This window comes from Alligator mississippiensis, chromosome 1 (assembly GCF_030867095.1).
Source record: "Alligator mississippiensis isolate rAllMis1 chromosome 1, rAllMis1, whole genome shotgun sequence".
Classification (NCBI taxonomy): domain Eukaryota; kingdom Metazoa; phylum Chordata; order Crocodylia; family Alligatoridae; genus Alligator; species Alligator mississippiensis.
In genome coordinates, this window is record NC_081824.1 from 116079205 (window position 1) to 116106825 (window position 27621).

A 27621-nucleotide genomic window follows, 5' to 3' on the forward strand; every position below is an offset into this window, starting at 1 on the left:
CATAGAGTGAAATTAAATCCTTGTACAAGATCCAGAAGAGCTGAGTGATATATATCTAGAAAAGATTATATTTTTAGGTAAAAAGTGTGTGTGTGCATATATAATTATGTACTGTGGATATGTCTGAAAAATGTGTCTAAGAGATTTGAAGTTCATTGATGTATTACAAAATACATTAAACACGGTTACCGGATTCAGAAAATGAAAATTAATGTATGAATTATTTAGCTAACACTGCACTTTGCCCCAGAATCTGGTGTTTATTATTGTGAGCTTTAGCAGGAAACAGAGGCAGTATCAATTGGGAAAACATTTCTTTACTGAACTGAGAACAGTATGGCTTTCTAGTTTCTAAGTGGGGAACCTGGTTCTTTGGTTTCTTTGTTCCTAGTTAGACTACTCCCAAGCTATTTTAGCTGAACATTTTACATACTAATGGAGTCTAGGGAAGTGCAGTTGGCAGCTGTTCATGGGATAATAATGAAACACACTGTTTAGTACTGCATACTGCTGCTGTAAAATGCGGGAAGTATTTTATAGAGATCATGGTGAGCAGAGCTGTATCCACTTTAAGCGATGTAAGTGCATGAACTGTGAGTGAGGAAGTTGTGTTTTCATATGAGAGTAACTGGCAATCATTTTGCTTTTGCAGGTAAAGAAAACGTGCACAGAATCAGATGTTTCAGAGCCTCAGAATTCCAGGTACAGTAACGAAGGGCAGATACTTAATGACTAGAGAATGTTGGCATGTAATTGTATGAAGTAGGGTTACAGATACATAGCAAGAGAGTTTGAGAGATTATTTTTGCAAAGAGTCAACAAGTGTGGATAGATTATTTTTAAATCTATTCCACCCCGGAGGCAGCGTTGTTATTTTCCAATTACGGATAAGTATTAAGAGTGAGGATGAATGTGGGGTAGAAACAGTTCTGACAGTGCCGTAAGGTTAGTCCCCTTCAGTTTAGAAGAAAATCTCAGTTAAAAATGATAAATATTGTAGTAAAAGTCTGTAATTCAGGTCTTTTTTCTTTCCTCATCCTTCTGTACACCTCTGATTGTTGCAATTTTTTTAGTATTACTGTTTACTTTCAAAGTTAGCAGTTCAGTTTTTATTTCGGTAAAGGCTGTCTTACCCATGTTTTTCTTTCCTTTTTTTTTCTTTTTGTGTGGAACACATGCTGCTGTTCTTGTTCTGAAAGTATCACACTTTCTTTAAAAAAGTATGCTCTAAACACAGTTTCCTAAGTTTATGTCTACGTAGAGAAGGAAATTAGTTTAAGTTAAATGAGGTAGCTAATTCTTGACTGTATTTGAACAAGTGAAAAATGAATACTACAAATGCGTCTTCCAGCACATGCACTACCAAAATGTTATGCCACAAGGCATGGTTTTGTCCATATTGCATGGTGCAAAACAGTTTTATAACCTGCCATTATGTCCTACATGTTTACAAGATCCATATTTCAGTTTCACAGAGATATAAAGAGTTTAATAATAAAAGGGGGGAAAAAAACCTCACCAACCTAAAGTCATAATAATCTTATTGGAACGCCAAAGCTAAGACATTTAGAAACAGTACTGAAACCCCATCTTTCACCATACTTACATCTTAGTATCTCCATTTTTATGTATGCAACATCCTTTCCTGCTTAGGAGCCACCAGTAAAATTTAAGGACAGTGGACTGGCTATGAATAGAGCTGTACGGTACATCTGAAGTTCTTTGATTTCCTTTTCATGTTCTTCATTTGCATATTTACAACTCCCATTGGGATCATTGGGAGTTGTACACACATGGTTTAACACTGAATTCATTGCCCAATCTTGATTCTATTGAAATTAATAGTAATTTTTCTATTGACTTCAGTGGGAACAGGTTTGGATATCTAATTCTTATTTAATCATGGTTTAAGTTTTGTCTCCTTCTCTGCTGTGTTTGATTTAAAAAATGTTACCATTTAAAAAATATATAAGTACTTTCAATGGCATTAGGGTCCTCAGCATTTGTGTAATTTCAGTGTGTGAGTATTCATGCACTTAGAAGTTACATGCTCATGTGCTTTGCTGGATCGCGGCTTGATATTATGACAAGCCTTAGTTAGCTCACTTCAAGATAGCTTCGTTATCCTTGTGACATCATAAGGTTTCTGATGACAGATGAACTGATTATGGTTATTCATTATATTAAATACAATATATCTATTTTTTTTCTTCCAAGTGCAAAAGAAATCTTCACTGTGAATGATTCAATTTATATATCTGATAAAAAGATCTTTAAAAAAGAAAAGAAAAATAAATTGTTGAGGGGAAAAAACCCTTTTTTAATTTTGTACCATTTAGCTTAAAGAAATGAAATGTATTTAAAATCAGATATAGTTTAAGTAAATGGTCCTAGTCTGTGAGTTTGTAATGCTGTGCACACAGCCTGAAGCAAGCTTTTATGTCACAAGCTGACATGCAATGCAACTGTGATCTTACAAAAGAATCATTGACAGACCTTTGATTAGACTGGTGCTAGAGGGCACTGCTATAGCACACAAAATTTTAAAGCCTGGAGCAAGATAATTCTTTTCTAAATAAGTCTTAAGTGAAAACATTGCAGATAAATTGAAACATCAGCATAAAAATGAATGCTGGAGACATTGCCTTACAGAACAGCTCCTGGCTTGGGACCTAAGGCCAATATCATTCATTTATTTAGCTAGCTTTATAGTGTGTTGGTTTTGGATTTGAAACTATTACAATAAATGCAGATGGAAAGTGTTTTTACAGTAGGGAAGTAATTAAATTGGGTGTGGGAACTTTGTCAGAAGAATTCTTGGAGTGACATGTGTGTATCAGCAAATTCTTTGTCTTGCTTGGCCTTGGTTCTTCTTATGGAAAGAAACATTCAAGCTACAGATGTGACTAGTAAATTTGGGTAAAGGGAATTTACTAACCTTTGCAGTATATCAGTATGTATAAAGAATAACACATAGAAGTATGTGTGATAAAGCTCAAACATCAATATCAATCTTTTTTGTTTATCCAAAATGGTTGTTAACTTGACAGATGTATATCCACATACATAAGTAAGAAACCACAGTTAAAAGATTTGCAAATGTGGTAGATGGAATGTTTCTCTGCACATATAAACACACACAAAAAGGATGCATAAAGCTTTAATATCTCAGTCTCACACAAATTTTGAAACATGTATTTTTGAATGCTACATCAGGATTTAATTACACAAATTCTAGTTGAATTTCTTGGGAGCAGTTTGGCTAAATGCCATGTGGTTGTATGTATATTATGAATTTCTTTCCTTTTGTTTTAAAAACTGAATTCTCTACTAGAAGGTTTGGTAGCTAACCCAAACATGATAAATGGTAACTGTCTGTCATTGTTGTAGACACTACTGTTAAAATAGAGAGAAGTTATGACTTGCCAACAGGTGTACTTTCCAAGACGCGTAAGCCAGTGGCAGAACCAGAGTTAGTACATAGTACACTGTTCTAAATACATTAAATACTTCATAAGTAAATTGAAGATGCAGTTCATTGATGCAGTGTATGTAATATATATCTGCAGAACCCATGCTACCTGTATTTATATCCTGAATTTAACTTAATCTGATTCTGACACAGGAGGAGCAACCAATAATAAATGTAATGCAATATGAATAAACACTGAGTTATGCCATAATAGAGGATAAAATTAACTTCATTGTTTCCCATTAGAATGGAGGAGAAACTTGTGCCCCATTTTGATACAGGATTATGTGGTTATGACATGTTATTACATGTTATTAACCAAACCATGTGCCTGCTATATCTCTCTTTCTTCCCAAACCAAACTAGACCTTGCAGGATAAAACATAAGTTATTCAGTGGGAGTGTCTATACATGCATTAATGTGCTTTTACTAATGCACATTAAATTTAGTACTTCCAATATGAGGTACTAAAGAAATGCACATTAGGCTTTGCTAATGCACAGCAGTGAAAGCACTTGCTTTTAAAGTGATGCTTAATTTGCAGTAGCCTATTCCACTGTGCATTCATGTCTTAACATGGTTTTTGACATGCCACTTTAATGGGCTACTGCATATTAAAGCACACGTGTAGATGTGCCCAGTGGATGCATATACACGTGATGCTACATTGCTGTAGCAACACACTACAGTGACGTAGCATCTGGCTACAATACCATAGCAATGTGCTCCCTCATTATAGTGTGTTGCTACAGCAGTGTAGGGCCTAAAAGCAACCATGCGCCTCCAGCATGGTGTAGTGGCAGGGCTGTTACTGTGCCATCATTTAGTACTTCCAAAAGGAAGTAACACAGTAACAACAGTGCCGTAGGGACACATGTAGAAATGCCCAATGTGTATAAAATAAGTAAATCCCCAGAATATTTCATAGTCTGAACAGAGGTAGATTTGTAAATGGAACCTGCAGAGATCCCTATGTGCCCTTCTGCATTCATGTATAGAGGGGAGCCTGTACCTATGAAAGGAGGAATTTCATTTCTGTGGAATGTTTTATTCTTACATTTAATCCACGGAAGCTCATCAGCAAGGGCTCTATACAGTTTTAGTCAAGTGAGTTTAGGGACTTCTTGTCTCACTGATGCTTTCTTCTCTCTGCTCTGTTTTTGCAACTTCATCGAGGGGAGAGTTGTAGAAAAAGCCACAGTTTGGTAGCCCTAGAACTATGACTTTGTCAAGAGCTGAGTTTGGGCTTGTGACTCCTGTTGATGTCTCAAAATCCATTAGATATGGGAGAGGAACTCCTGTTTTTTGGTCTTGATTAACTGAGCAGAAAACTCTGTTAGTTGAAAGTCACAGATTTCCTTCTTCCTTGCATGAGGAATTCTGAAAAGCAAAACTATAAAGCCCTTTTTCCTCTGCAATTCTGTGTGGTGGGCTGGCCTTTATAAATAAAATTGGAAAATTTGTGGCCGGTGGTTGGAGGTTAGCTGCTCTTAAATTTACTTGTAAAAATACATAGAGTGGTTTAAAAAAAAACAACCCATAATTTCTCACAAAGTTCCTCACAGAAACATGATGGATCTTTGACTGCCAAGGTTCATCTAGATACTACAAGCTAAAAAGAGTCATTTTAGTTACATGTCTTTGTCACATGAACTGTCTTGGTATCCCTTCTACCCCTTTACCATTTCCTATTTAATTTTTAAATGAAAAAGTCAAGTGGAACAGAGATGTTGTCCTAAGATGTTGTCTTCTGTCAGTCACAAGAAGGCAACAAAGTGACTGTCACACCCAGAGGCATAGTGCCCAGGGAAGTCCCCCTCACCCCTTTCCCTGTACTCTGGATCCAGGAGTGGGCATCATGCAGAAGCAGCAGCTGGAGTTCACTGCGGTTGAGGGGAGATGCCATCTCATTTTTTGCCACACATGCCCATGTTGAATGCCCCCCAAAACCTCATTTTTGATGACAGAAATAGGGTGACATCTCCCCCAAGTGTGAACTCCAGCCACAGTTGCCCGACCCATGAGGAGCAGCCTTCCATATTTTAAAACCTAATGGTAAGTTTTTCTGTGAGTTGTGTTTGTCCCCACTTCTTCCCTCTGTCACCCTCATGATGTACTCCCTGGGATTGTATGGACATACCTGTTCCTGCATTCCCTTGTTTGCAGAAACTGTGGTTGCCTCAATCATTTATTGCAGAGCATTCTACTTCTCCTTGGCATTGTTAAAAAGACCATGATAATTTAGCTGTCAAAGAACTAAGTTATTACAAGGAAAGTGTATATATACCTGAAATAAGTGAAGGAATGGTCATGAAATAATTGGTTTTGTTTTTAGAATAATGTCTCATTTTGCTCCAAAATTATTTAATTCCAGAAAGGAATAAATACAGAATAAAAATGTGCAGTGGCCAGGGAAATAGCTTTGCAACTGTCAGTATATCATGTTTTTATAAGGAAGTTTACAAAGGAAGAGATATAGCAGCACAGATGTTTTGTATGAAAAAGTATAAGAAGCGAGTAAATTGAAAATGACAAGCGATGCAAGTGGTTGTGAAAAGTGGGAGCCAATAATTTCAATCAGCAATCAGATATATGCTTCAAAATGTCTGTAAGTCAGTGAAACAACTCAGCATTGTAAACCATTCACCTGTAGCTTGGCTTTTCAGTCAATACAGACACTTGCAAAAATCTAAATACATTTTCCCCATTTAATATTATTACATTTTGTGGGTTAAGGTTTTTTTGTATCACATTATGAATAAATATGTATATTTATGATTGATTAAATGTCTAAATATGTCTATTATTTATGAGAAATTTAGTTCATATTTAGGTCCAATTTCACAAAATGATTTAGATGCCTAAAGTGGAAATAAGGTAGATTTTAAACACCTATGTTCCAGAGGGCAAGCTTTAGAACCCCTGCCTAACTGCAAAGTGCTTATATTTTCACCACCAAAATATAAATAGATGTTGTCTTGAGAGTGGGATCAGCTGTGCTAGGACATTATCTGTTGTCCTGTAGGGTCAGGCACCTCCCGCTCTTAAGGCTTTAGGAGCCTCATCCTGTGGTGCAGCTGCAAAAGGGGGAATTGACTGGGGCATGCCTTTGCAAACAAGATTTAAAAATAAAAGCATTTCACCTATTTTATGAAACCTAGGGTTCCCCTATTTAGAGAGGTAGGCTCCATTTGGGGTGTAGCAGCATGATACATACATCCAGAGAATCCCCTGGTGGATAAGTGGGGGGTCTCAGTCTGCAAGCAGGTAAGCTGGACAAGCAGTCCTGCTGGGGAATTCCTGAGCCACACAGGGTAGGGCCACTGAAGCCCTGAGAGCACTTACCCAGGATAGCTGGAGAGAAACAGCAGCTCCAGGATGCCCTTGCCTTCCCACCATGAAGCAAATACATCTGCTGCAAAAAAGTGGCACACATTTTTTAAAAATTATTGTCATGGCCACAATTTGGGGCATTTGTGGCATGACAGAAGTCATGAATGTCTTCTGGCTTGGTCTTTCTGCTACCATTAACATTTTTTATCACAGCACAAAAGTGATGTCTTTTATCAGCCTAAATGCCTAGAATACTGGTTCACTGAATGCCCAGAACCACTGCCATCTAGGTGGACTGAGCAGTTCAACATCTATCGCATAGCCATTTTGGATGCATGGACTAGCCATCCCTATGTCTAAGTCCTTGGAAGGGCCTGGTCTTTAGGAGTGTTTGGAGCATGCCTAACATACACCAACAAGCACTGAGTTCAGCCCCAAGCCCAGCAACTGCAACTACTTTCATTCAAAAAACACAGTGAGAAGAGAAGATAGTGCCTACCACTTTTTATGTAACAGCTATTTTTATGTAATAGCTTAGCAATTACAGCACACACTCAGGAAGCAGGAGATATCTCTTACTTCCCTGAAGAATGCCTTAAGCATAAGGTTAGGGGCAATCTTGGGTGGGATGGCTGGGCACACTCTTCATCCCTCCTGTTCAAGTTGTACTGCTGGAAAGGAAATAAATTCAGTATTCATGAGGCCAGAGAGAGAAAAAGCAAGAGGGAATCATGATTCAATAGCTTAGTAATTAGAGTATTTACATGGGGGGGAGGAGATATGGGTTCTTGTCACTGCTTCCAGGAAGGCTTATGCATTTTGAATGGATCAGTCATTGAATCAGTCCTTGAATCTTGGCATTTTGGCTAAGATCAGAAGTTCTGGAAGCATGTACCATAACCAAGATCTCCCATAACAGGATAGACTACAAAAGAAAAGGACTCTTTAGTTTGGAAAGGAGAAGGCTGAGGGGGCTTATGATAGAGGTCTATAAAATCATGAAGGCTATAGACCAAGTGAATAAGGGACTGTTGTTCATTAAGTCACAGAATAGTAGAAGAGGAGGGCTCCCACTGAAATTAGTAGGGCTAGGGACAGACATTACACATAAACTGGTTTAAGTGATCATAAACTGGTTTAAACCTGTAACAGAGCAGATGTTCAGTGCACATAAACCAGTTTGAGAATGCCTAAAACTGGTTTAAGATAAACCTGGTTGAATGTAGTATCAGACTTAACTGACTTGGCTCAAACCAGTTTATGCAATGTCTATCCCAGACCCGTTGCTGGTTTAAGATAAACCAGAAACCCCCAGCATCCCAGCATGCTCTCTGGCCTGGGTGGGGCTCTCTGCTCCACAGCAGGACTGGCCCTCCCCCTCTTCTCTCTGGCTGGAGCTCCAGAGACTGTGGGCTGCTTTCGTCCTTCCCCTCCCCCTCACCACTTCCTGCTAAGCAGGAATTCCCTCCTCCCCTCTGCCTTTCTGAGAGATATCTGTGTATTAGCTAGCAGACCACATGCTGGCTATGGTCCATGCTGAATCAACAAGTAAAATCAACAGGCAAAATCAACAAGTAGCTGTTAATGTCCCTCTGTTGTTTTCTTAATTGGGTGATAAACTGTTATCAATTCCCTGCTGGGCTAATTGGAGCATCCTGCCAGGGTCTGGCCATGCCCCTCTCAGCTCCATGCTGTGGAAGGAAGGGAGGACTGCTCTAGCGCGCCTCAGCTTCTCTCCTGAGCCACTGCAGCCATGTGCCTGCATTTCTGGGTTGTCTGTCTGGCTACAAAACTGATTTAGCCTAGCCAGGTTAGATTTAAACCTGGAAAAATTTAATCAATTCAGGCTCAGGCTTTTTGAATGTCTGTCTCTAGCCTTGGTGACAGATTTAAAACTAACAAGAGAAAGTACTTTTTATGCAATGTAAAGTTAACTTGTGAAATTAATTGCCACAGGAGGTGGTAGAGACTGCTAGGTTAAAAAAGAAACTGGATAAATTCATGGATGATGGATCTGTTAATGGATATTGAACAGAATGGTTGGAGCTGTTTCCTGTGGCATCTCTAAACCAATAAATGGTAGGTGACAGATCCCTATAGAGATACATGGTTCTGTATAGCATCCACTTCTGCCCCTCTCAGGGACAGGATAGTGGGCAAGATGGACCATTGGTCTGACCTAGTATGGCATTTCTTATGTTCTCTCCACTTCCAAGTAAATTTCTTCAACTCTAGGTTGCAGAGTCATACTCCCTCTTGTCAAGATCTCTCCCTCCCACCACCCCTCTTTCTTGCCCGATTCATTTTTACAGAACAGGAGGAGTAGAAAGTATCTTCTCATATCCCCGTGTTCGGGTCTTGCCTGGGGCCTAGTGGTTAGAGCATTGTCCTTAGAGTGGGAGATGTGGGCTTGAATATCATCAGACTGAGAAAGAACTAAACCCAGGCCTCTCATTTCTTAGGTGAGAGCTCTGACCTCTGGGTTTTTACATAAAATTTAACTTTCATGTCATTACCACATGGGGGGGGGGGCGGGAATCCAGACCTGACCCAAAGGCAACCAGTCTTTACATTGATTTGGGGGGGGGCTTTGGATAGCCCCCAAAGCATGAACAACGTGTGTCCTCAGAGGCTGGGGGGGCACGGCGACCGCCCATAGGTGGTGGCAATGGGGGCAGCACAACAGCAAGTGGGGAGCTGCCACAGGCAGCTGTGGCAGTGGCAGTGGTGGGGGAGGTGGGGAGAGGAGAGGTGCAAGTGCCTACAGGTGCTGCTGGAGGCAGTGGCTGATCGCAGGGGGTGCACTGACAATCTCGGCAGGTGCATGTACACCCTGTACATGTCACCACTGCCCCAAATAGTTCTAAAATATATGTGGTATATTTACATAAATTACTGTAATCTATGTAGAGTACAAACAAATGGTTGTTGATGACATCATGGAGAGAAATTTGAGTAGCTTGTGTTAACAAATTCTTGAAATATAATATGTAGCTTTACTCAAAAAATGTTATGGTTATCTTAGGCAGACAAGGTTCCTTGGGTGAATTTGATATCTTTTATTAGACCAAACCAAATGGTTGGAGAATAGTTATTAAGCAAGCTTTCGGGTTCAAAAACCCTTTGTCAGGCTAAGGAAGCTTCAACAGTTGCTGTGTGCTCTTCCTGGATGGAATGAAAAGTTATCTTATACATTTGAGATCTATCACAAAAAGTTTTTCTCTTTATTAAAGTTATGCAAAAAATCTCTCTTTTCCACTTTGTAAATAATTTGTGGGGCTGATCCAAAGTCAGTTAAATCAGTGTTAAGACTCCCATTAATATGAGTGAACTTTAGATCAGGCCATGGGAAAGCTTTTAAGGAAGAAGAAAAACAGGAGACATATGTTAAATATGTCTCATATATCCTTAGATAGTTATGATCTGTCATAGATTTGTAGATATTCATGTCCAATTGGTAAAAAATTGTGACATCAAAATTAATTTAGTAATTAATTAGTTAGGTGAAGCTCAGTTAGGTGAAGCTCAAATACCATTGATACACTATGGTCTATTGGTTAATACCATGTGATACACAAGGACAGGTTGTGTCAGAAATGTTAAACTAATTACTGCAATATGAAAAGAAATGGCCGACAGCAACTACAGAACCACTTAAGAAACAGAAAAGATATGTTATATTTAGAGGTAAGAGAAAAACCTCTGACAAATAGAAAACATATTATAAGATTTCTCATTGTATCTCAATGAAATTTTACCCTTCTATAAGTGAGCTGCAGTAGATACTAGAATATAATTCACACAATGCATGCTGCAGCTTTTAAATATAAAGGGTTGTAATACATTGTTCAGTTTTTCCTTAACAAAAATTCTGTCAGCCTTCAAGAGCATATTGTAAAATGTTTTTAAATCCCATGGAATAAGTGAATTATCGATTATATGAAATATTTCATGGTTCTGATTTTTTTTAATTGGATACTTCCAAATACATACCTGTAAAGAAAAAGTTCTTGGCATTTACCATTTTGCCTTTATCAGCTCACAAGAAAGCAAATGGTATTATCAAATGGCATTGACAAATGGATTATTTTAGTTTTAATCTGTAAATTGAATTTGTCTTTAGCTGGACAGAAGACAACATCCCCTATCACTTTTATATCCTTTTCATCTCTGCTACAGAACACTGACAGCCGAATATGAATGTGTTATTTCAATTTGAATACAAGGTCACAACATTTTTTTTACACTGCCAAAATGTATAAAGTAATGTATTGAATTAAATTATCCATTTCTTTTTTTATTTCAAGGGCACTATTCATGGTATTTTAAGCATGTACTGTGCTGAACTGGGATCTTTATGAGCCTCTGTTGAGTCTGACATAGATCCTAATTTTGAAAGTGTTTTTGGCTGTAGACACCTGTTAAGAAGAAAACACAGTTGAGATCACAAAGAGCACATATTTATTACCCTTTAATTTAGTAAATTAAATAATTGCTAACTCTTGCCTTTGAGCTTCTGTGGAAGGTAGTGGATTGAAGATAAATCTGCTCCTTAATAGTAAAACTGATTGGGAATTTTATAACTAAATATTTATTGATTTGACAAAATAAGTATTTTCCACAGAAATGGATATGCTACTTTTGACAGAGATGGAAATTCAGGCCAAACTTGGAGAGAGACTTACCTCTCCAAGAATAAATAACTGTTAATTTACTGATTAGGATGCTCACCTGAGATGTAAGGGACTACCATATTTTCTCACATAAAACCCACATCTTTTTCTGTAAAAACAAGCTGCAAATACCTGGGTGTACACTATATATGAGAAAATATGGTGGTGCTTTTTAACTTTGAGCCAAGGCAAAGAGTGTTGAGCAGGCACTAGCCCTGGGTGCCCCCTAGGAAGCCTACATCTCAGGGCTGCTGCAGGGAGTTTGTCCCCAGCTGGAGTTGCAGACAGCTCACAGAAGCCCTGGGCAGAGATAAAGATGTCACTGTCTATGGCCAGGCTGCCTCTGGCTCACAACAGCCTGGATCAGAGAACAGGCAGCCTAGCCAGAACAGATAAGCACCCCCCCAACCTCTCCAATGGTCACACAATACCATATTCCCCGCTCCTTCCTCCTTCCCACTCTTCTGAGGGTACCAGCAGAGTTTGCTTCACCTCTGGTTCTCCCCACCCCCACTTCCGCTCTTTTACTTAGGCTAGGAACAGAAGTTACACATAAACCAGTTTAAGTGATCAGAAACTGTTTTAAACCTGTAACAGAACAGAAGTTCAGTGCACATAAACCAGTTTCAAAATGGCTGAAACACGTTTGCGATAAACCTGGTTGAATGTAGTATATCAGACTTAACTGAGCTCAAATCAGTTTATGGAACTTCTGTCCCAGACCCTTTCCTGGTTTAAGTTAAACTAGAGCCTTACCTGGGAAGTGCAAGCCTCTTCTTGGGGGGAGGGGTGGTCAGAGCTGCCATAGACTACACAGGGTGAGCAGCAGTGGTGCTAGGGAAGGCTTGGGGGGCTATGGCCACCCCTCCAAGACCAAGTGGTGCCACTCACCCTGCACAGTCTGCAGCAGCTCTACCTGTCCAGCTCCGCCCCACCCACAGCAGAACCCCCTCACCAGGAAGAGGCTTGAGCTCCTGGGAAACCATGAGAGGTGCTGCTGCCCTGTCATGGTCACTTGCTGCTCCAGTGGTGGGGCAGGGGCACAGCCAGAGGCTGGCCAGTATGGCTCCCTGAGGTGAAAGGGACAGGGAGATGGTTTATTTCCCCCTGTCCCCAGTATCTGGTGGAGGGGCCAGGAAAAGAGTGTATCCCACCACTTGCCCTGTGCATGGAGCGATCGGTGGAGGTAGCAGTTGGGGCTGGCAGACCCTGGCTGAGATCCCCCAGGGGCATAGTGGGTGGAGGGAGGAATAAACCCCCTCCCTTCCTCCCTTGCCTCAGGGGGCCATGCCAACTGACATCTGGCTGCGCCCCCACCCTAGCCACTGCAGCAATGACATGCAAAGATTGAATCAATTCAGGATCCAGCTTTTTGAATGTCTGTCCCTAGCCTTAAAGAGCTACTCCTGCTCCTTTGAGGTCTGCTGCTGAGTGAATAGCAGCAGTTAAGGGTTTAATGGGGCAGTGACAGGCTGATACGCTGCTGGCTACAGTAGGATGGCTTCTGTTGTAGAGATACACCACAATATTGCAAGGAGGGATGTGAGGTACTTGTGAAGCTCACATGTGGTTTTTTGCAGTTTCTAACTTGCTCTGTGTAAAGTTGGGTTTTCTTTTGAATTTTGTAACTTGTTCTATGCAACTTTCTTTGCATTTTATTATTATATTAAGTTACTTATTGGTATTTTCAAAGAAAAAAATCTTTTCTTCATTTTGCAATCCTAAAACAAGGTGTGTGTCATTTTGTGTTGGCATCTTATATGTGAGAAAATACAGTAATGCTCACACCCTAATTCTGCCTGATTTAGATTAAAGGATATCAATCTTCATCTTCCCCGTTCCATGTGAAATCCATATCTACTGACCTATTGTCTGTTCTGCAGTTGATGTCTTTTACTCATGCTGTTCCATTTTGTCTAAATATTCTATGTTCCTTAGTGCATCAACATGAACCTTGGCATTAGTTGAGTGCCATAATCATCAGACTATAGAATCAGGCGCTCTCTCTCACCCACTGACCATTTCTAATGGGACCCTGACAGTGCATCTTTGAGTAACATTGTGCTTGGTTTTAACTTTAACTGTTTTGAAGCTCGATCCCTATATATCTTTGCACAGGCATAAATCATATGGATTAACCTTTTAAAAAAGAAATCAGTCTCATTGTTTTTAACTAAATATTTAAAAAGTATGTAAATAATCAGTTAGAGTAGTTGATAACTTACTTTACCAGCTCACTGAAATATTGAGAGAGAAATTCACTGTGCACACCTCTCAATCTTAATTCCAGTCCATGAGCCCACTAGTGTGTTTGTTTGTACATGCATGCTCCTCTTTGAGTACCCAAAATATACAAATTAAGTGTTCAGTTATAAAGAGGACGAGGATTTTTACATGCACATCTGCATGTCCCTGTGTATGTGTTTTTATACGTGCATTTAGATTATGTTAAGATGTTTCTTAAATGTTGGATAAGCATATTAGTATAGAGTTGAAATACATTGTCTTCGGCGGGCTTTGGGTTTAGCTGTAACTGAGGCTATAAACAGATGTTATCTTTGGAGGAGGTAAGCTGTGCTGGGATGTGTTGCTGGGGTTGTTGTCCCATTGGGTGAGGCCCCTGCTAGTCCCAGCACTTCAGGGCTAAGGACAGAAAGTCAAAAAGCCTGAGTCTGAATCGACTCAATCTTTGAAGGGTTTTTTAAAACTACATAGATTGAAATAGTAAGAAAGTGAACTAACATTCACTTTTCAAACAGGAAGGCAGACAGACCCCTGTAGTGGCCCACATACTAATAGCCAGGGATGGAGGAGGGGAGGGGAAAGGGGCGGGACATTAGAGCATGCCTCCCAGCCTGCTGGCCACTGCAGAGAGTCAGAGCTCTCTGAGTCCCTAAGCCACACCCCATCCTCAGCCTCCCCACTGGCCACCCCTCCAGCCTGGCACTGGACCCCCAGCTGGAAGTAGCCTCAGAGAGTGGGTGGGCAATTTCATGATTTCATAGACATTTGGGCTGGAAGCGACCTCAGAAGATCATCGAGTCCAGGCCCCTGCCCCAGGGGCAGGAAGTCAGCTGGGGTCACAGGATCCCAGCAAGATAAACGTCCATTTGACTCTTAAAGGAGTCCAGAGTAGGTGCTTGCACCACCTCTGGAGGGAGCCTATTCCAGGCCTTGGGGGCTTGGACAGTAAAAAAGTTCTTCCTTATGTTCAGCCTGAAATGCTCTTGGAGGAGTTTGTAACCATTTGACCTTGTCATCCCATGGGGCACTCTGGTGAACAGGTGTTCCCCCAGATCCTGATGTACACCCCTTATACACTTATAGGAAGCCACCAGGTCCCCACTGAGCCTGAGCTTTTCCAGGCTGAAGAGTCCCATAGCTCTCAGCCTCTCATCATAAGGCCTGTTTTCCTGCCCTCTGATCATGCGCGTGGCTGAAGCTGAAGGCTTTACTCTGGACTGGCTGAAGGTGCGGGTGGGAGGCAGTACAGAAACCCACACCAGGGCTTGGCTCTGCCCCTTCTGCCAGGAGCCAAGCCCCTTCTCAGCCTCCAGGTCATCTGAGGGGATGGGGATAGAAAAGCCCACAGTAGGGCCTTGCCTCCACCCCAAGAACTCTGGGGAGCAGAGCCAAGCCTTGGTGCAGGCTTTTCTCTCCTCGCATATAGCTGGGAGGCTGAGAATGGGGCATGACTCCTGGCTTCCCACTCTCATCCTGGAGCCAAGCCCCAGTGCAGGCTTCTCCTCTCTCCTGCTCCTCGCTTCTGGCTCCTGGTTCCTAGCTCTGGGGGCAGAACCAAACCTCAATGCAGGCTTTTCCCACCCCCTAGGGCCATCCTAGAGGATTCGAGGCCATCCTAGAGGCTGAGAAGGTGGTGTGGCTCCCAGCTTTGAGGGGGAAAGTCAAGCTCCTGCTGCAGACTTCCCACTCCTGCCCACCCCCCCCCAGGCCAGCAGCACCCAGTTGTGGGTCTGGTGCTGAGCTAGAGGGATGGGTTTTTCCCCTCCACCCCTTCCTCAGCCACCCAGATGAGTGATAGTGCTCTGGCTAAGGAACAGAGGGGCAGGGCAGATCCTGTTTGCTGGTGCAAACAGCTCAGCCCATGACAGCAAGGGATCATGGGATGCTTGGAGACTGTGGGTTAACTTGAACCAGGAGGGGATCTAGGACAGAAGTTCCATAAATGGGTTTGACCTAAATCAGTTAAGTCTGATACTATATCCAACCAGGTTTATTTTAAACCAGTTTTGGCCATTTTAAAAGCAGTTTAAGTGCACTGAACATGTGTTTTGTTACAGGTTTAAATCAGTTTCCGATCACTTACAGGTTTATGTAACTTCTGTTGCCAGCCCAGGCGTCTGATCCTGTGGGATACCAGCTCCGGCTGCTACATCCTCATGGAAGTTCCTCCTCTGGTAGAAGTGGAGGTGAGGGGTACACCAGTGTGATATGCACACTGTGGGAATCTGCTACAAGCACATTCCTGGGGCACGGTTATGCAAGTAGGGGAACCCCTATGAAGGTTCTCCTGGTTGTAGACGTACACCCCAAGTCAAAGCACAGCAGCCTGATGCATGTGTTGTAGGAATCCCCTGCACAGGAATTTCTATGATGCACAATACACAAGCAGATGTCCTCCCACTTAAGGTGTCACAAACTGTGATTACTTTTGGTTTCAACAATATTTTGGGGCAGTTGGAGCATGAGAAGGGGCTAGGGTATCTGTTTGCTTGCAGTTTGTCTCACCATAACAATGTTTATGGCAGCACAAAGGCAACATTTGTTTGCACCCTTACTGCATAAATTGGGGCCCTCTCACAGAAAAACAGGTACTAAACTTTTGCTGGATCAGGGCCTCGTTGCTCAGTATCATACCAGATTGAACCCTTGAAATAAATATATATTTCACATAGATTCCCCAAATATTCCTTACAATAGCCTTGTTACTGTGTGCAACATGAATTACTGGTGATAGAGAGGTAAAAGACATATTTAGTCCGTTACCAATTTCCTGAACCATCCACTACATCCATCTGTTTCTCTTTAGGAAGATCTGCATGCAGAAGGTGTCCTAAATAAACTGTAAGAGACCCTCTCTTTTTTTTTTATTAAAAAAAGGAAAAATGGTATCCTATAAAGGACTGAGTTGCATGAGCCTCTGCAGCCACACCTTTATCCCATTTCTTTGTATTATCTTTCAGCCCCAAACTTGAGTTAAAACCACTTTATAAGCTATGTTCTGTTAGCTTATTGGTTTGCTTGGCTCCAGCAAATGGAGCAAGGGCAATATCACTATTACTTTTATAACTGTTACTTTTCTTTCACATAGTGAAACTTTCTGTCAGAAACCTTGCAGTCCAAAACAGATGGCCCTTTTTCTGATTTCACTTTTAAGTTTTCCATATTGAGCAGTTTAGGAACAGAAACAGAATGGTGTAGTCCAGAAGCTTTCAAATGTTTCCATAGTGTAGGGTAAATTGTAATAGAGAAAATAGTCTTATGAGTGTCTTTATCCTTTTCATACTAGTTCATTATTTATTATTATATTATTAAACTTGATCTTAACCAAAAGGGTGATAATAGAACTCAAGCAACTACAGTTATTGCTTACATGGAAAAGTAATATTAAAAGAATGTGACATATTTCAGCTGATTTTACTACTGCTCAAACAATGATGGACTACACTTTGTGACCAGTTATACTTCCACAGACCATTGCCAAATGTTTTGTAGATCACTAGTGGTCCATGGCTAACAGTTTGGAAATCACTGGTCTTGTTGAACTTGACTTCTGCCTAAAAGAAAAAAAAAAACAAAAAAACAACAGACCTGTGATTATAGTGCTGTTATGCATGCAGGGAGGTAAAGGGTAGTATACCTTTATGGGAATTTACTTTTGGATTGATTACTTGTTATGCCTTCTTCCCTTTGCACCTTCTTTTAAATCAGATTATGCCACAGCAGGTATTTTGATTATTCAGAATTTCAAAGCCAAATCTAAAAAAGGAAATGATCTTATGTTTATTAAAATACTATTGTTTTCCTAAGTAGTTTGATGTTGTGAAGCTCTTGAAAATTTGTTAGGAAGGACAAAGTTATTAGGAGGGACAAAGGAGAAAAAAATCCTAAACTGCTATTTTAAGTAATTACTTTGAGTCCTAAAGTTGTTTCATAAGGTTTTTAATAATAAAACTGAACTAGAACTAGATCGGGGATGATACTTAAGGGCAACCAGCATGGTTTCATTAGGGGCAAGTCATGTCAGACCAACCTGATTGCTTTTTATGATCAGGTCACAAAAGCATTGGATGCAGGTGTCACCATGGATGTAGTCTTTCTGGACTTCAGCAAGGCCTTTGACACTGTCTCCCACCCCATCCTCATTAAAAAGTTAGGCAACTGTGGCATCGATGCCTACACAGTCAGATGGATTGCAAATTGGCTGAAGGGTCGTACTCAGAGGGTGGTGGTGGACAGGTCATATTCGACCTGGGGGAAAGTAGGCAGCGGAGTCCCCCAGGGCTCGGTCCTTGGGCCCGCACTGTTCAATTTCTTTACAAGCGATTTGGACGATGGGGTGAAAAGCAACCTGTTCAAATTTGCTGATGATACCAAAATTTGGGGTGAGGTGGGCACGTCAGTAGGGAGGGAAAGACTGCAGAATGGCCTGGATAGGTTGCAAGGGTGGGCTAACAAAAACAGGATGCGTTTCAATACTAGCAAGTGCAAGGTGCTGCACTTGGGCAGTAGTAACCAGCAGCACACTTATAAGATGGGAAACTCCCTTCTTGAGAGTACAGAGGCAGAAAGGGATCTTGGAGTCATCATTGACTCCAAGATGAACATGGGCCGACAATGCGAGGTCACAGGTGCGTCTCAAGTAGGTCTAAGGAGGTGATCCTCCCCCTCTACGCGACACTGGTCAGGCCACAGCTGGAGTACTGTGTCCAGTTCTGGGCACCCCACTTCAAGAGGGATGTGGACAACATTGAGAGGGTCCAGAGGAGGGCCACACGCATGATCCGGGGACAGCAGGGCAGACCCTACAATGAGAGGTTACGGGACCTGAACCTGTTCAGCCTTCACAAGAGAAGGCTGAGGGGGGAACTGGTGACCGTCTATAAACTCACTAGGGGGGATCAGAAAGGTTTGGGGGAGACCTTGTTTTCCCTAGCACCCGCCCAGGATAACAAGGAATAATGGCCACAAGTTGTTGGAGAGTAGGTTTAGATTAGACACCCACAAGAACTATATCACGGCAGGGCCCTACAGGAGGGCCATGATCTCTTTAAGGCCCCTTCCTCCATGCCAAGTTGGCCCAAGGGCACCCTCTGATTCTCGTCCGCCACATCTTTGATGTTTAGATAAGTTTGGGAGGCTGCCTTACGTCTTCCTGGACACGGTTCATTGTAACCTCTGGCCCCGTGGACTCCCGGGCCCCTCGTGGGTCTTGTCCTGCAAATGGGTGCTTTGGGGCACCCTAACCTTATGGGCTATGCGTGGCTCCAACCACCCCTTATACCACGCCCCAAGCCTCGCAGGTGTAATAGATGTTGGTCTGTCAGGTTTACATTCGCCCTCTCTCTGGGGCCTTCTCTGCACTGCCGCCCATTTCTCAGGTCCCCCGCAATGCTACCCCCTTCTCCAGGGCTCACTGCACTGCTGCCCCCTTCTCCAGGGCTCACCACGCCCACACTGGGGCTTCTCAACCGCCCCTCTCTAGGGCTGGGGTCTATGCACCCTGTACGCCATGCCCTTACTGGCGCTGGGGTCCCCACGCTACTGTGGGTCCCCTATGAGGCCACCTCCATCCCCTTATAGCCTCACTCAAACCACCGGTGTAACAACTAAGCAAAACACAAGCCCCTAGGCTATAACATAACTTAAAGCTGCCCAGCTAAACCCATGTTGCTCAGACATCTTAGAGCTGCTATCCTTTACTCTGCTTGAGCAGTACCTGCAGTTCTCGCATCTTTGATCCGGGAACTCCTCTCTCTCTCTGGCTGTTGGCAGGGAACTGCCTTGTCTCAGCTCCTGGGCTTTATAAGAGCCAGGCCCTGCCCCTTACAGCCAGCTGACCGCTGGCAGGTGTGGGTCATTTGCTGACTCCAGTTGCCCTGGCAACCACCAGCTGGGCTCCTTATTCACTGCTAGGGCTCTTTCTCTTGCAATTTCTCCTCTTTAGGAGCAGGGCACCTCGGTGCTCTGTGACAAACTACTTCACAGTTAGGGCGGCTAGGATCTGGAACCAACTTCCAAGGGAAGTGGTGCTGGCTCCTACCCTGGGGGTCTTTAAGAAGCGGCTCGATGCCTACCTGGCTGGGGTCAATTGACCCCAGTTTTCCTCCTGCCCAGGCAGGGGGTCGGACTTGAAGATCTACAAGGTCCCTTCTGACCCTATTTCTATGATTCTATGATTTTGAGACATAAAATGAAATTTTTGGTACACAAAACCCAGCAAATATAATCATGGTGATAAGGAACTCTGGGCATCTATACACGTGCTCCAGGATGGAGTGGGATATGCTTTAATTAGAGCAGCTCTGAGAGCCGTTCTAATTAAGATGCTCACAGTGTCATGTGTATTCAGCATCCCATGCTTCAAAATGGCGTTGGGGTGCTTTAACTAAGGCTCATTCAATAAGCTTTAGTTAAAGTGCCCCCAACACCATTTTAAAATGTGGGGAAGTTGAATACACATGACACAGAGGCTGCTGGAGCGTGCTAATTAGCATGCTCCAGCAGACTCACAGCAGACTTGAATCTGCTCCAATGCACACTAATTAGCATGCATTAGAGCAGAGCTTCATCACGTGTATAGGTACCCTCTGTTTCTTGTTTTTTTCCCCTTCACCCTCAGTCTATTGCTCTTGTATCACATTACAGCAATGCATAAGAGAAAACATTTAGACTCCATGCCAGTTTCTTTGACCTTCTTAAATAATCTAAATATACTATGCCATAGAAATTTTTCAATAATAAATGTATTTAGTTCGATTTCTTTTCTACTCCAAGTTCAATGTAATAAATTCATATAGGAGTTTGTCTGTTAAACAAAGGCTAGCCAATTGGGGGGCATTCACCAAAAAGTTCCAAATCCAAGGATTTTTTTTTTCTTCAAAGTTTGATTTGGATTTCAGCTAGAAGAAACAAACTTGGTTTTACCCATTTTTTGAATGCGAGTTTCTAGGTAGGTGTTCCATAATGTAGCCAGACACATTTCATAGCTATCCTAGCAACCAAAATCAGCATTTAATGGGTGACATTACAAAAAACTAAAACAAAATCCCTTGTCTGCCACCTTGTTGTGTCCTGATCACATATCAGAAAATTGAATCAGTTAGCAACAAAGGAAAATAGTAGAGTGGCCCCCAAAATGTTTTGATCTAAACAGACACCATTCAAAAAATGAAGAAACCAACTACAATTTATCTTTCTCCTATTCTACCACCTGTATTTTCCACATTTGTTTAATTATTTTATGTGTCTAAAGTACTTTTTAAAATATTCCATTTTATGCATAGTCTTTAAAAAATGTATTAGAAAATAATGAATGGCTACATGCTTGCTTTCTTTTCATACACTTCTTAATCAGACTACCAGTCTTCCTTGTTCTCTTGGAATGGCAGTCAGGGAATCCAGATGACAAGCTGTGGAAGATACTCTTCTGCAGACAGCATCTGGCTCCTTGGCAGATTCCTCAGGCACTTCTGCTAATGGGTTTGGATTTGCCCCTGGGCCTTTCATGTGGTTATGCTGCACATGAGCTCTCTGTCTGGTCTTGTCCCCCTGAAGGCTTCTGTAAAACTTTCATCTGATTCTTTGATTTTGGACATTCTTTTCCAATTGATAATTTTTTTTAATAAAAGAGTCTCATAAGATCCCTGGGCATGATCCTTTGTATACGGAATCCAAAGCTGTCCATGCATCTAGATGTTCACCTTGAGTTTTCTTGGGAATTCTGGATTCCATTCTCTAGTATAGCTGCCAAGTGATATAATTCAGCATAATCTGAATCTCTATTATTGTTAGATTTCTGTGGGAATTACTGTATGTCACTTTTAGAGCAGAATAACTTTACCTCCCCTTGAAATATACTTGCTTCCTACTAGCCTTCACCTTTGAAAGCCTCAGTTCAAATCTGGATTTGGTTATATGTGAAAATGAGTGTGGTGGTCTCAACCTCATCCTTAGGGGATTTTTGTCTGCTGTCTAGTAGGGGCCCAGAATTAGAAGAGCAGGGTTGTTGCAGTAATGATTGGCAGAGCTTGTGAAGAAATATGCACAGCACCCAAATAAAGCAGTTCTCTGCACAAGTTTTTCAGCTCTACTGCATGTTTCAGAACTTTGAAGGAGGCACTGAGCCAAAACATTTTTGTCCTGTGAATTTAGTTGAAGTTCCCGTTTGATTTACAGTTAAGTATATCACCCACTTTTTAAAACATGTTCCAAAATATCATTGCTGTTTTTAATTTATTAGGTAACTGGAAGATAATATGAGTGAAATTATATTGGGTTATTGGTTTGTTTTTTATTCCTGTATTCTGCTGGATCATTCTCCTTTTTTTCCTTTTTTTATTTAGTTGAAACCAAATTTGAAAAAAACCCCCAAAAAACAGAAATAAAAGTAGTCAGGAGTTGGAATAACACTACTTTTTGTGGCCTTCTTTATCATATTAATACTAGTGAACTTAGCTACCCCTAGTTATTTGACCACCCTGGCAAATTAAACATTACTCTGTCCCCTCTGTTCACATAGCTAACTGTATAGACTGATCAAAGCTGCTAATCATCAATCAGTTTTAGAAATGGCACTCCTCCAATTCTGCCATTATGGGCAATTGGTCATTTTGTCCATAAGCTGGACCAGCTCCGCTATTGCAGCTTATTCACGTTTATTACATCTGCATTACCAGTTTTCTGAACCATCCATGACATTCATCTGTTACTCTTTAGGAAAATCTGCATGTAAAAGTTGTCCTAAATTAACTATAAAAGGCCCTCTCTTTTTTATTTAAATAAAAAGGTTGACTATTTCACAATGACATTTTGGTGCCATGTACAAAACAAAGATATAATACAAAATCCCATTATTATTGCTATTACTTAACATTTAATTCATAATAGCATCTAGTGCAGTAATTCTCAACTGCAAGATACTTTGAAAGATGCCGTGAGGAGAAGAGATAAGCTGGAGGAGATAAGCACAGGCTAGGGCTGCCCTTGCCTGCTTCTCCCCCATTGCCAGGTCCCTCTGCAAGTAGGTAAGCACTCTAATAAATGCATTCATTTTTAAATGGGTTACTGCTAGATTCACAAAAGTTATGGAAAGTTTCCTGGGGTCTAAAATGGTTGAGGACCCCCACTTTAGTGGCCCTCATCAAGATCAGGCCCAGCAGTGTGCTAAGATCTGTGCCAGGCAGAAGATGACACAGTTCTAGTTGCACAAAGCCTAAAACCTGATACCATGGAACTCCATAAATTTCTGTATGTGCATAATGGGGATCAGAGCCTAACAAGTAGGAACACTCTACCATGTGTTATTCTTCTTACTCTATTCCTTAGGCCTGGAAAAGGCTTTGAATAAATCTGAATATTTAAGGGGCCAGGTTGTGGATTGGACTTCACATCAAAGAGAAGGAATACATTCTTTTACACCTTTGCATAGGCAGCTTGGTTTTTGGTGCAGCTGCAGAGAACTAATGGACTAGGAGGGGCAAAGAGTAGGTGGAGCCAGAGCTCTTGTTCACCTCTCTTGCCTGACTACACAGACACTCTGCACCCCACATTCAAAGTAGCACAGCAAACCTGACGTAGGCGGTGTTACAATTATGTTGTCGGTGTGGGTCAGCATCATATTACTGCTTAGCTGTCCTTGTAGATGAAGTGGGTAACAGGACAATGATTATACCCCAGAGTCATCAACTACAAATTGTAATTAAGATGCACCACCAAATTTGCCTAGATATAAAAGGACACATAAAAACCACATGTTGTGCTCTTAAACCTTAGATTATAAAATGACGTGGAGAAATTAAAAAAAAAAATGGCAAAGCAAAATGCGATGCTATCCATCAGTATTGATTGTAATGGATATGGGCAGTCATTATGAATGTATTTATCAGAACATTGTGGCCTAGTTGCTAAGAATAAATTAAAGTTATTTTTAAATGCAGTTAGTCATTAAAATTAAAAGTAATCACCTCCTCGGTTCTATCAAGGGTAGAATGAAAATGTTCTCCTTGGCACAAGCTAAGTGACTATATGTAACACATCTCATGTATACAGCAATCAAGCATACCTCAACACAGTTACACTTCATATGAATTATTAGAAAGTGGGGACTTAGTAAACCAAACAGATAGAAGTTTGTACTAGTATTTTTTTTTATCGGAGCATTGTTGCCAAGGTCACTAGAGAGTAAACATACTTGCATCACAAACCATTCTGGAGCCAAATGTCATGTGCTGCACATGAGGAAGAGGCTACAGAATTCTTATGCCAAGGTTTGTATCAATTGTCAGTTTTGAAGAGGGACTTCATTGTAAATGAGGAGACATGCTAATGTTAATCCTGCTGGCTTGCAGCATTTGATATTTTCAAGAAATTATTTAGAATGTTTGCTTTAAAGACAATCCTTGAATATGGCACGAAAACACATTTAGTAAATGTTAGGCTATGTAGTACATTGTGTCAGCTGAATTTTATTGGGAACACCTGAAGTTGTTGGGAGTCTGTACAATGGGGGCAGGACAGCTAGTAAAAGAGGGTGTGGCCAAATCTTCCATATGGCTTGGTAAACCCCTTGAGATGGAAAAAAAAAAAAGATAGCTAATTCAGTTTAGAGAGAATTAGGGCTACCACATACCACACAAACCTGGTATGAAGTGAAATCTGAGTGAGTGAAATCCCGGCTCTATTAAAATCAGTGGTAAAATTTCCAATAGCTGCAAGGGGATTTTACTTATTGCCTCTTAAAATCTTGGATCATCTTAAAATGATTTCCTTAATTATCCTCACAGATTAAGTGTGTGCCTACTCTGCAGACAATGCTGCAATTGCAACATAGGTAGGTATGCTCAGGCTAATTTCACTGAGCTACCTCAGGTAACGATAGCAAGGAAGATTCAAGAAGAACTGAAATCCATGCTGTAACTTGAATGCATAGCCAAGAGTCTCCAGGAGGCTTGCACAGTCCACAGTGAAGGCTTTTTTTTGCTGCCATGTGCTCACTGCTTTTGTTACTCATGATAATGATGAAAATTAGATTGGGGGTGTGACTATGCTAAAATAACATCTCCAGCTACAGTGTAGACATACCTCAGATGAAAGCTAATGAATCAGCATTACACTGTTGAAGGTGAAAAAGCACTATCTTAAAATACCAGGTTCCAAATTCTCTTATCATGTTTTCCAGGGTAGAAAGAATATCAGTGTTTCTGATGTCTACTCTCATTAAAAGATGATCAGAAAATCAGGGAACAGAAGAATCATCTCTAGGAATTCTTTTCTTTCTTTTTGTATGCGGCATGTGCCAGGGGCTTTCTGAGTTCATGTCTACTCCACCATTACTTATCGAGTGTTTGAAAGGGTTTGTGTTGGCCAGAAGACGCTGAAGTCTGACATCTTCCCATTGCCTCACAACACACTAAATAAACATGTTAAAGCAATTCCCTCTACTGTTGTCTGCAGAAGTTGAGCAAAAACTCATGATCCTTATTCTGATACCTAAATGATGACAAATGGTTCTGAAGTTGTATAATTTCAAGGATTAGAGGTTGGAGGTGGGGGGGGGTTGTTTCTTTTTTTGTTTGCTTGTTTTTTAATAAAGGCATAAATAGATGGGTCTTCCTCTTTACAGTAGCATTGCCCTTTATTTTTGTTGTACTGTCTTGATACAATTCACCACTCCTGAAGTTAATCTTGGAGTTCCAGTTAAAGGCATACCACCATACAACAGGCAAGTCTGATTGCAGTTTCATTGGTTCAATATGCATTAATTTCAGTATTTTTATGGGATGTCAAAAAGGATGAAATGGGTTCAGCTTTCACTTGAAGTCCTGCAGATAATGTCACTGCTCTCCAGAGTAAGTCAGCCAAGAGTGATAAAATAATTTAACATGAATTTGTGGCCAGCCTTTGTTACATTAGAATAAACAGTTTTCTGTGGTCTGCTAGAAACCACATTAAATACCATTAAAATGAAATATGGACTGCTTACATATGTGGAAAAAAATCTCTAGCACTTTAAGCTCAGCGTACCCCTCTTCTGGGCATGCACTGCACTTGGTGCAGGGATGCACTGAGCTGAAAGTAAAGCAGTGGTTTGTTTGTTTTTGTTGGTGGTGGGGTTGTTGGGTTTTTTTTGGGGGGGGGGGTCATGTCTGTCAGCAGCCAAAATGGCTCAGTCAACCAGTTTAACAGATGCCACAGAGACAAAGCAGTGCTTGCTCTCAAATATATGATAGGTTTCATTGACTATACTATATGAAAGTATCCACATTTTGACTTTGTTGTTCTCTTACCTCACCATATGTATGTCCACAACAAAGTTTAGCTTTTCTTTTCATTGAAAACAATATTTCGTTTGCACATGATTATATTTCAAAATATTCCATTGGATCCATTGGAAAATATTCCAGGATGATATCTGAGCAGCCATTTCAATAAAATAACTGACCTACCATATTACTATAACAATAATTATGTCCTGGATTAATAAAAAATACTGTATTTTCATGCACACCACACACCTCCACATAAAACATGCACCTTGTTTTGGGTAAGGCAGAATGAAGAATTTTTTTTCCAGAATTATGGTGACCTAGAGACTAATTTTCAGCTCACTCATTTGCCCATCCTTTCCTGCTTAACAAAAAGTTTAAACTCTAGCTGCTGGTGAAGACTGGTCTGCATGGGTGAACCTGTGATTCTGAAAAGAGCTAAAAAGGCTGTGAAAGCAAGGCTGTGAAATACGAGAGAGATCAGGAGCATCTAAAAGAGTGAAATTGCCAGAAGAAAGGTTAGCTTGATTAGTGGAACTCCAAGATCATTAAAAAGGAATGACAATTATTAACACTTGTGGAGTGAAGAACAATGAGGGGCACAGAGTCAACATGGGGAGTGATAGTAAAAGTTTAGAGGAGAGGGTTGAGGAAGAGGTTTATAGTGATATTACAGAAAGCATCATTTTTCTTGAGCAGTAAATGGGAGTTTAACAGAACTTTTCCCAAATCTGGTGTTGTCACTTCCAATTTGTTTATACTCAGATCTAAACCACTTAGAGCAGCTGCACCATAGGCTGGAGGCTGAATCTCATGTAAAATAATGTCTGCATTATTCCTGGAGTTAGAGCCTAGGAACCTAAGAGGCTGTGTACAGTAAATAACCACAACCCAGTGACACTGCAAACCTAGAGGATCACTGAAAAACTCAAACCTTACACATAATAAACAGCCCTGTGAAGAACTAAAAAGTTGTGAAACTGATATTATCTAAAGTTAGGATCAGTGTATACCACAGCACAGGACTGTCATTGCAATGTTTTGTTTTTTGCAGTCTTGTGCATATACGCACTGTACATTTAAATTTGTTGACTACTGAGCTGTAAATTTGGTAACCATAAAGTATAAGTTCATAATGAATTGTCCATAATCAGAACAATAGGAAAAAGAACTCTGATTAAAGATCTATGTGTTGTATTTAGTTCATTGTAACTGAGGAATGCTTGAAGGATATTTGAACATTGACCTTCATTTCATTACCTTTTTCCTCTCGGGTATGCTCTTTATCTTGGGACAGTGTGTAAATAAAATGACCTTTCTCCTGTGATCAAAATGGTGCCATTTGTGGTTGTTTCTAGTACTTTCTTATGATTATTTTCCTCATTATTTGTGTTATCTGGACTCCCATGTCTGTAGGGAAAATACACGTCACTAGAATCCAGTCTCCCTTGTTTGATATTTGTGTAGTAGTTCATGTAAATGGATCAACAAATATTTTTCCAGTTGACACAAACAAGTTGCCTTTACAACATCAATTACTCCTTGGACTATGTCCCAAGTGTGTCATTTTTCAAAGCCCTCGGCTCCCAAGCCTGCGACTGGTATATTTTGATAGACTTCACTCTCTTCATGTCT

The 27621-nt window shown here is 41.0% G+C and overlaps 1 protein-coding gene across 14 annotated transcripts in view; it reads left to right on the forward strand.

Moving 5' to 3' along the window:
- Nucleotides 1-27621, forward strand: part of EYA4 (EYA transcriptional coactivator and phosphatase 4) — a 250965-nt gene that overhangs the window by 130698 nt on the left and 92646 nt on the right. For all 14 annotated transcript variants that reach the window (XM_059713210.1, XM_019479622.2, XM_019479618.2 and 11 more), the window contains exon 3: nucleotides 653-702. In XM_059713210.1, coding sequence (XP_059569193.1) covers nucleotides 653-702 — 50 coding nt within the window. The remainder of the gene's footprint in view (nucleotides 1-652; nucleotides 703-27621) is intronic.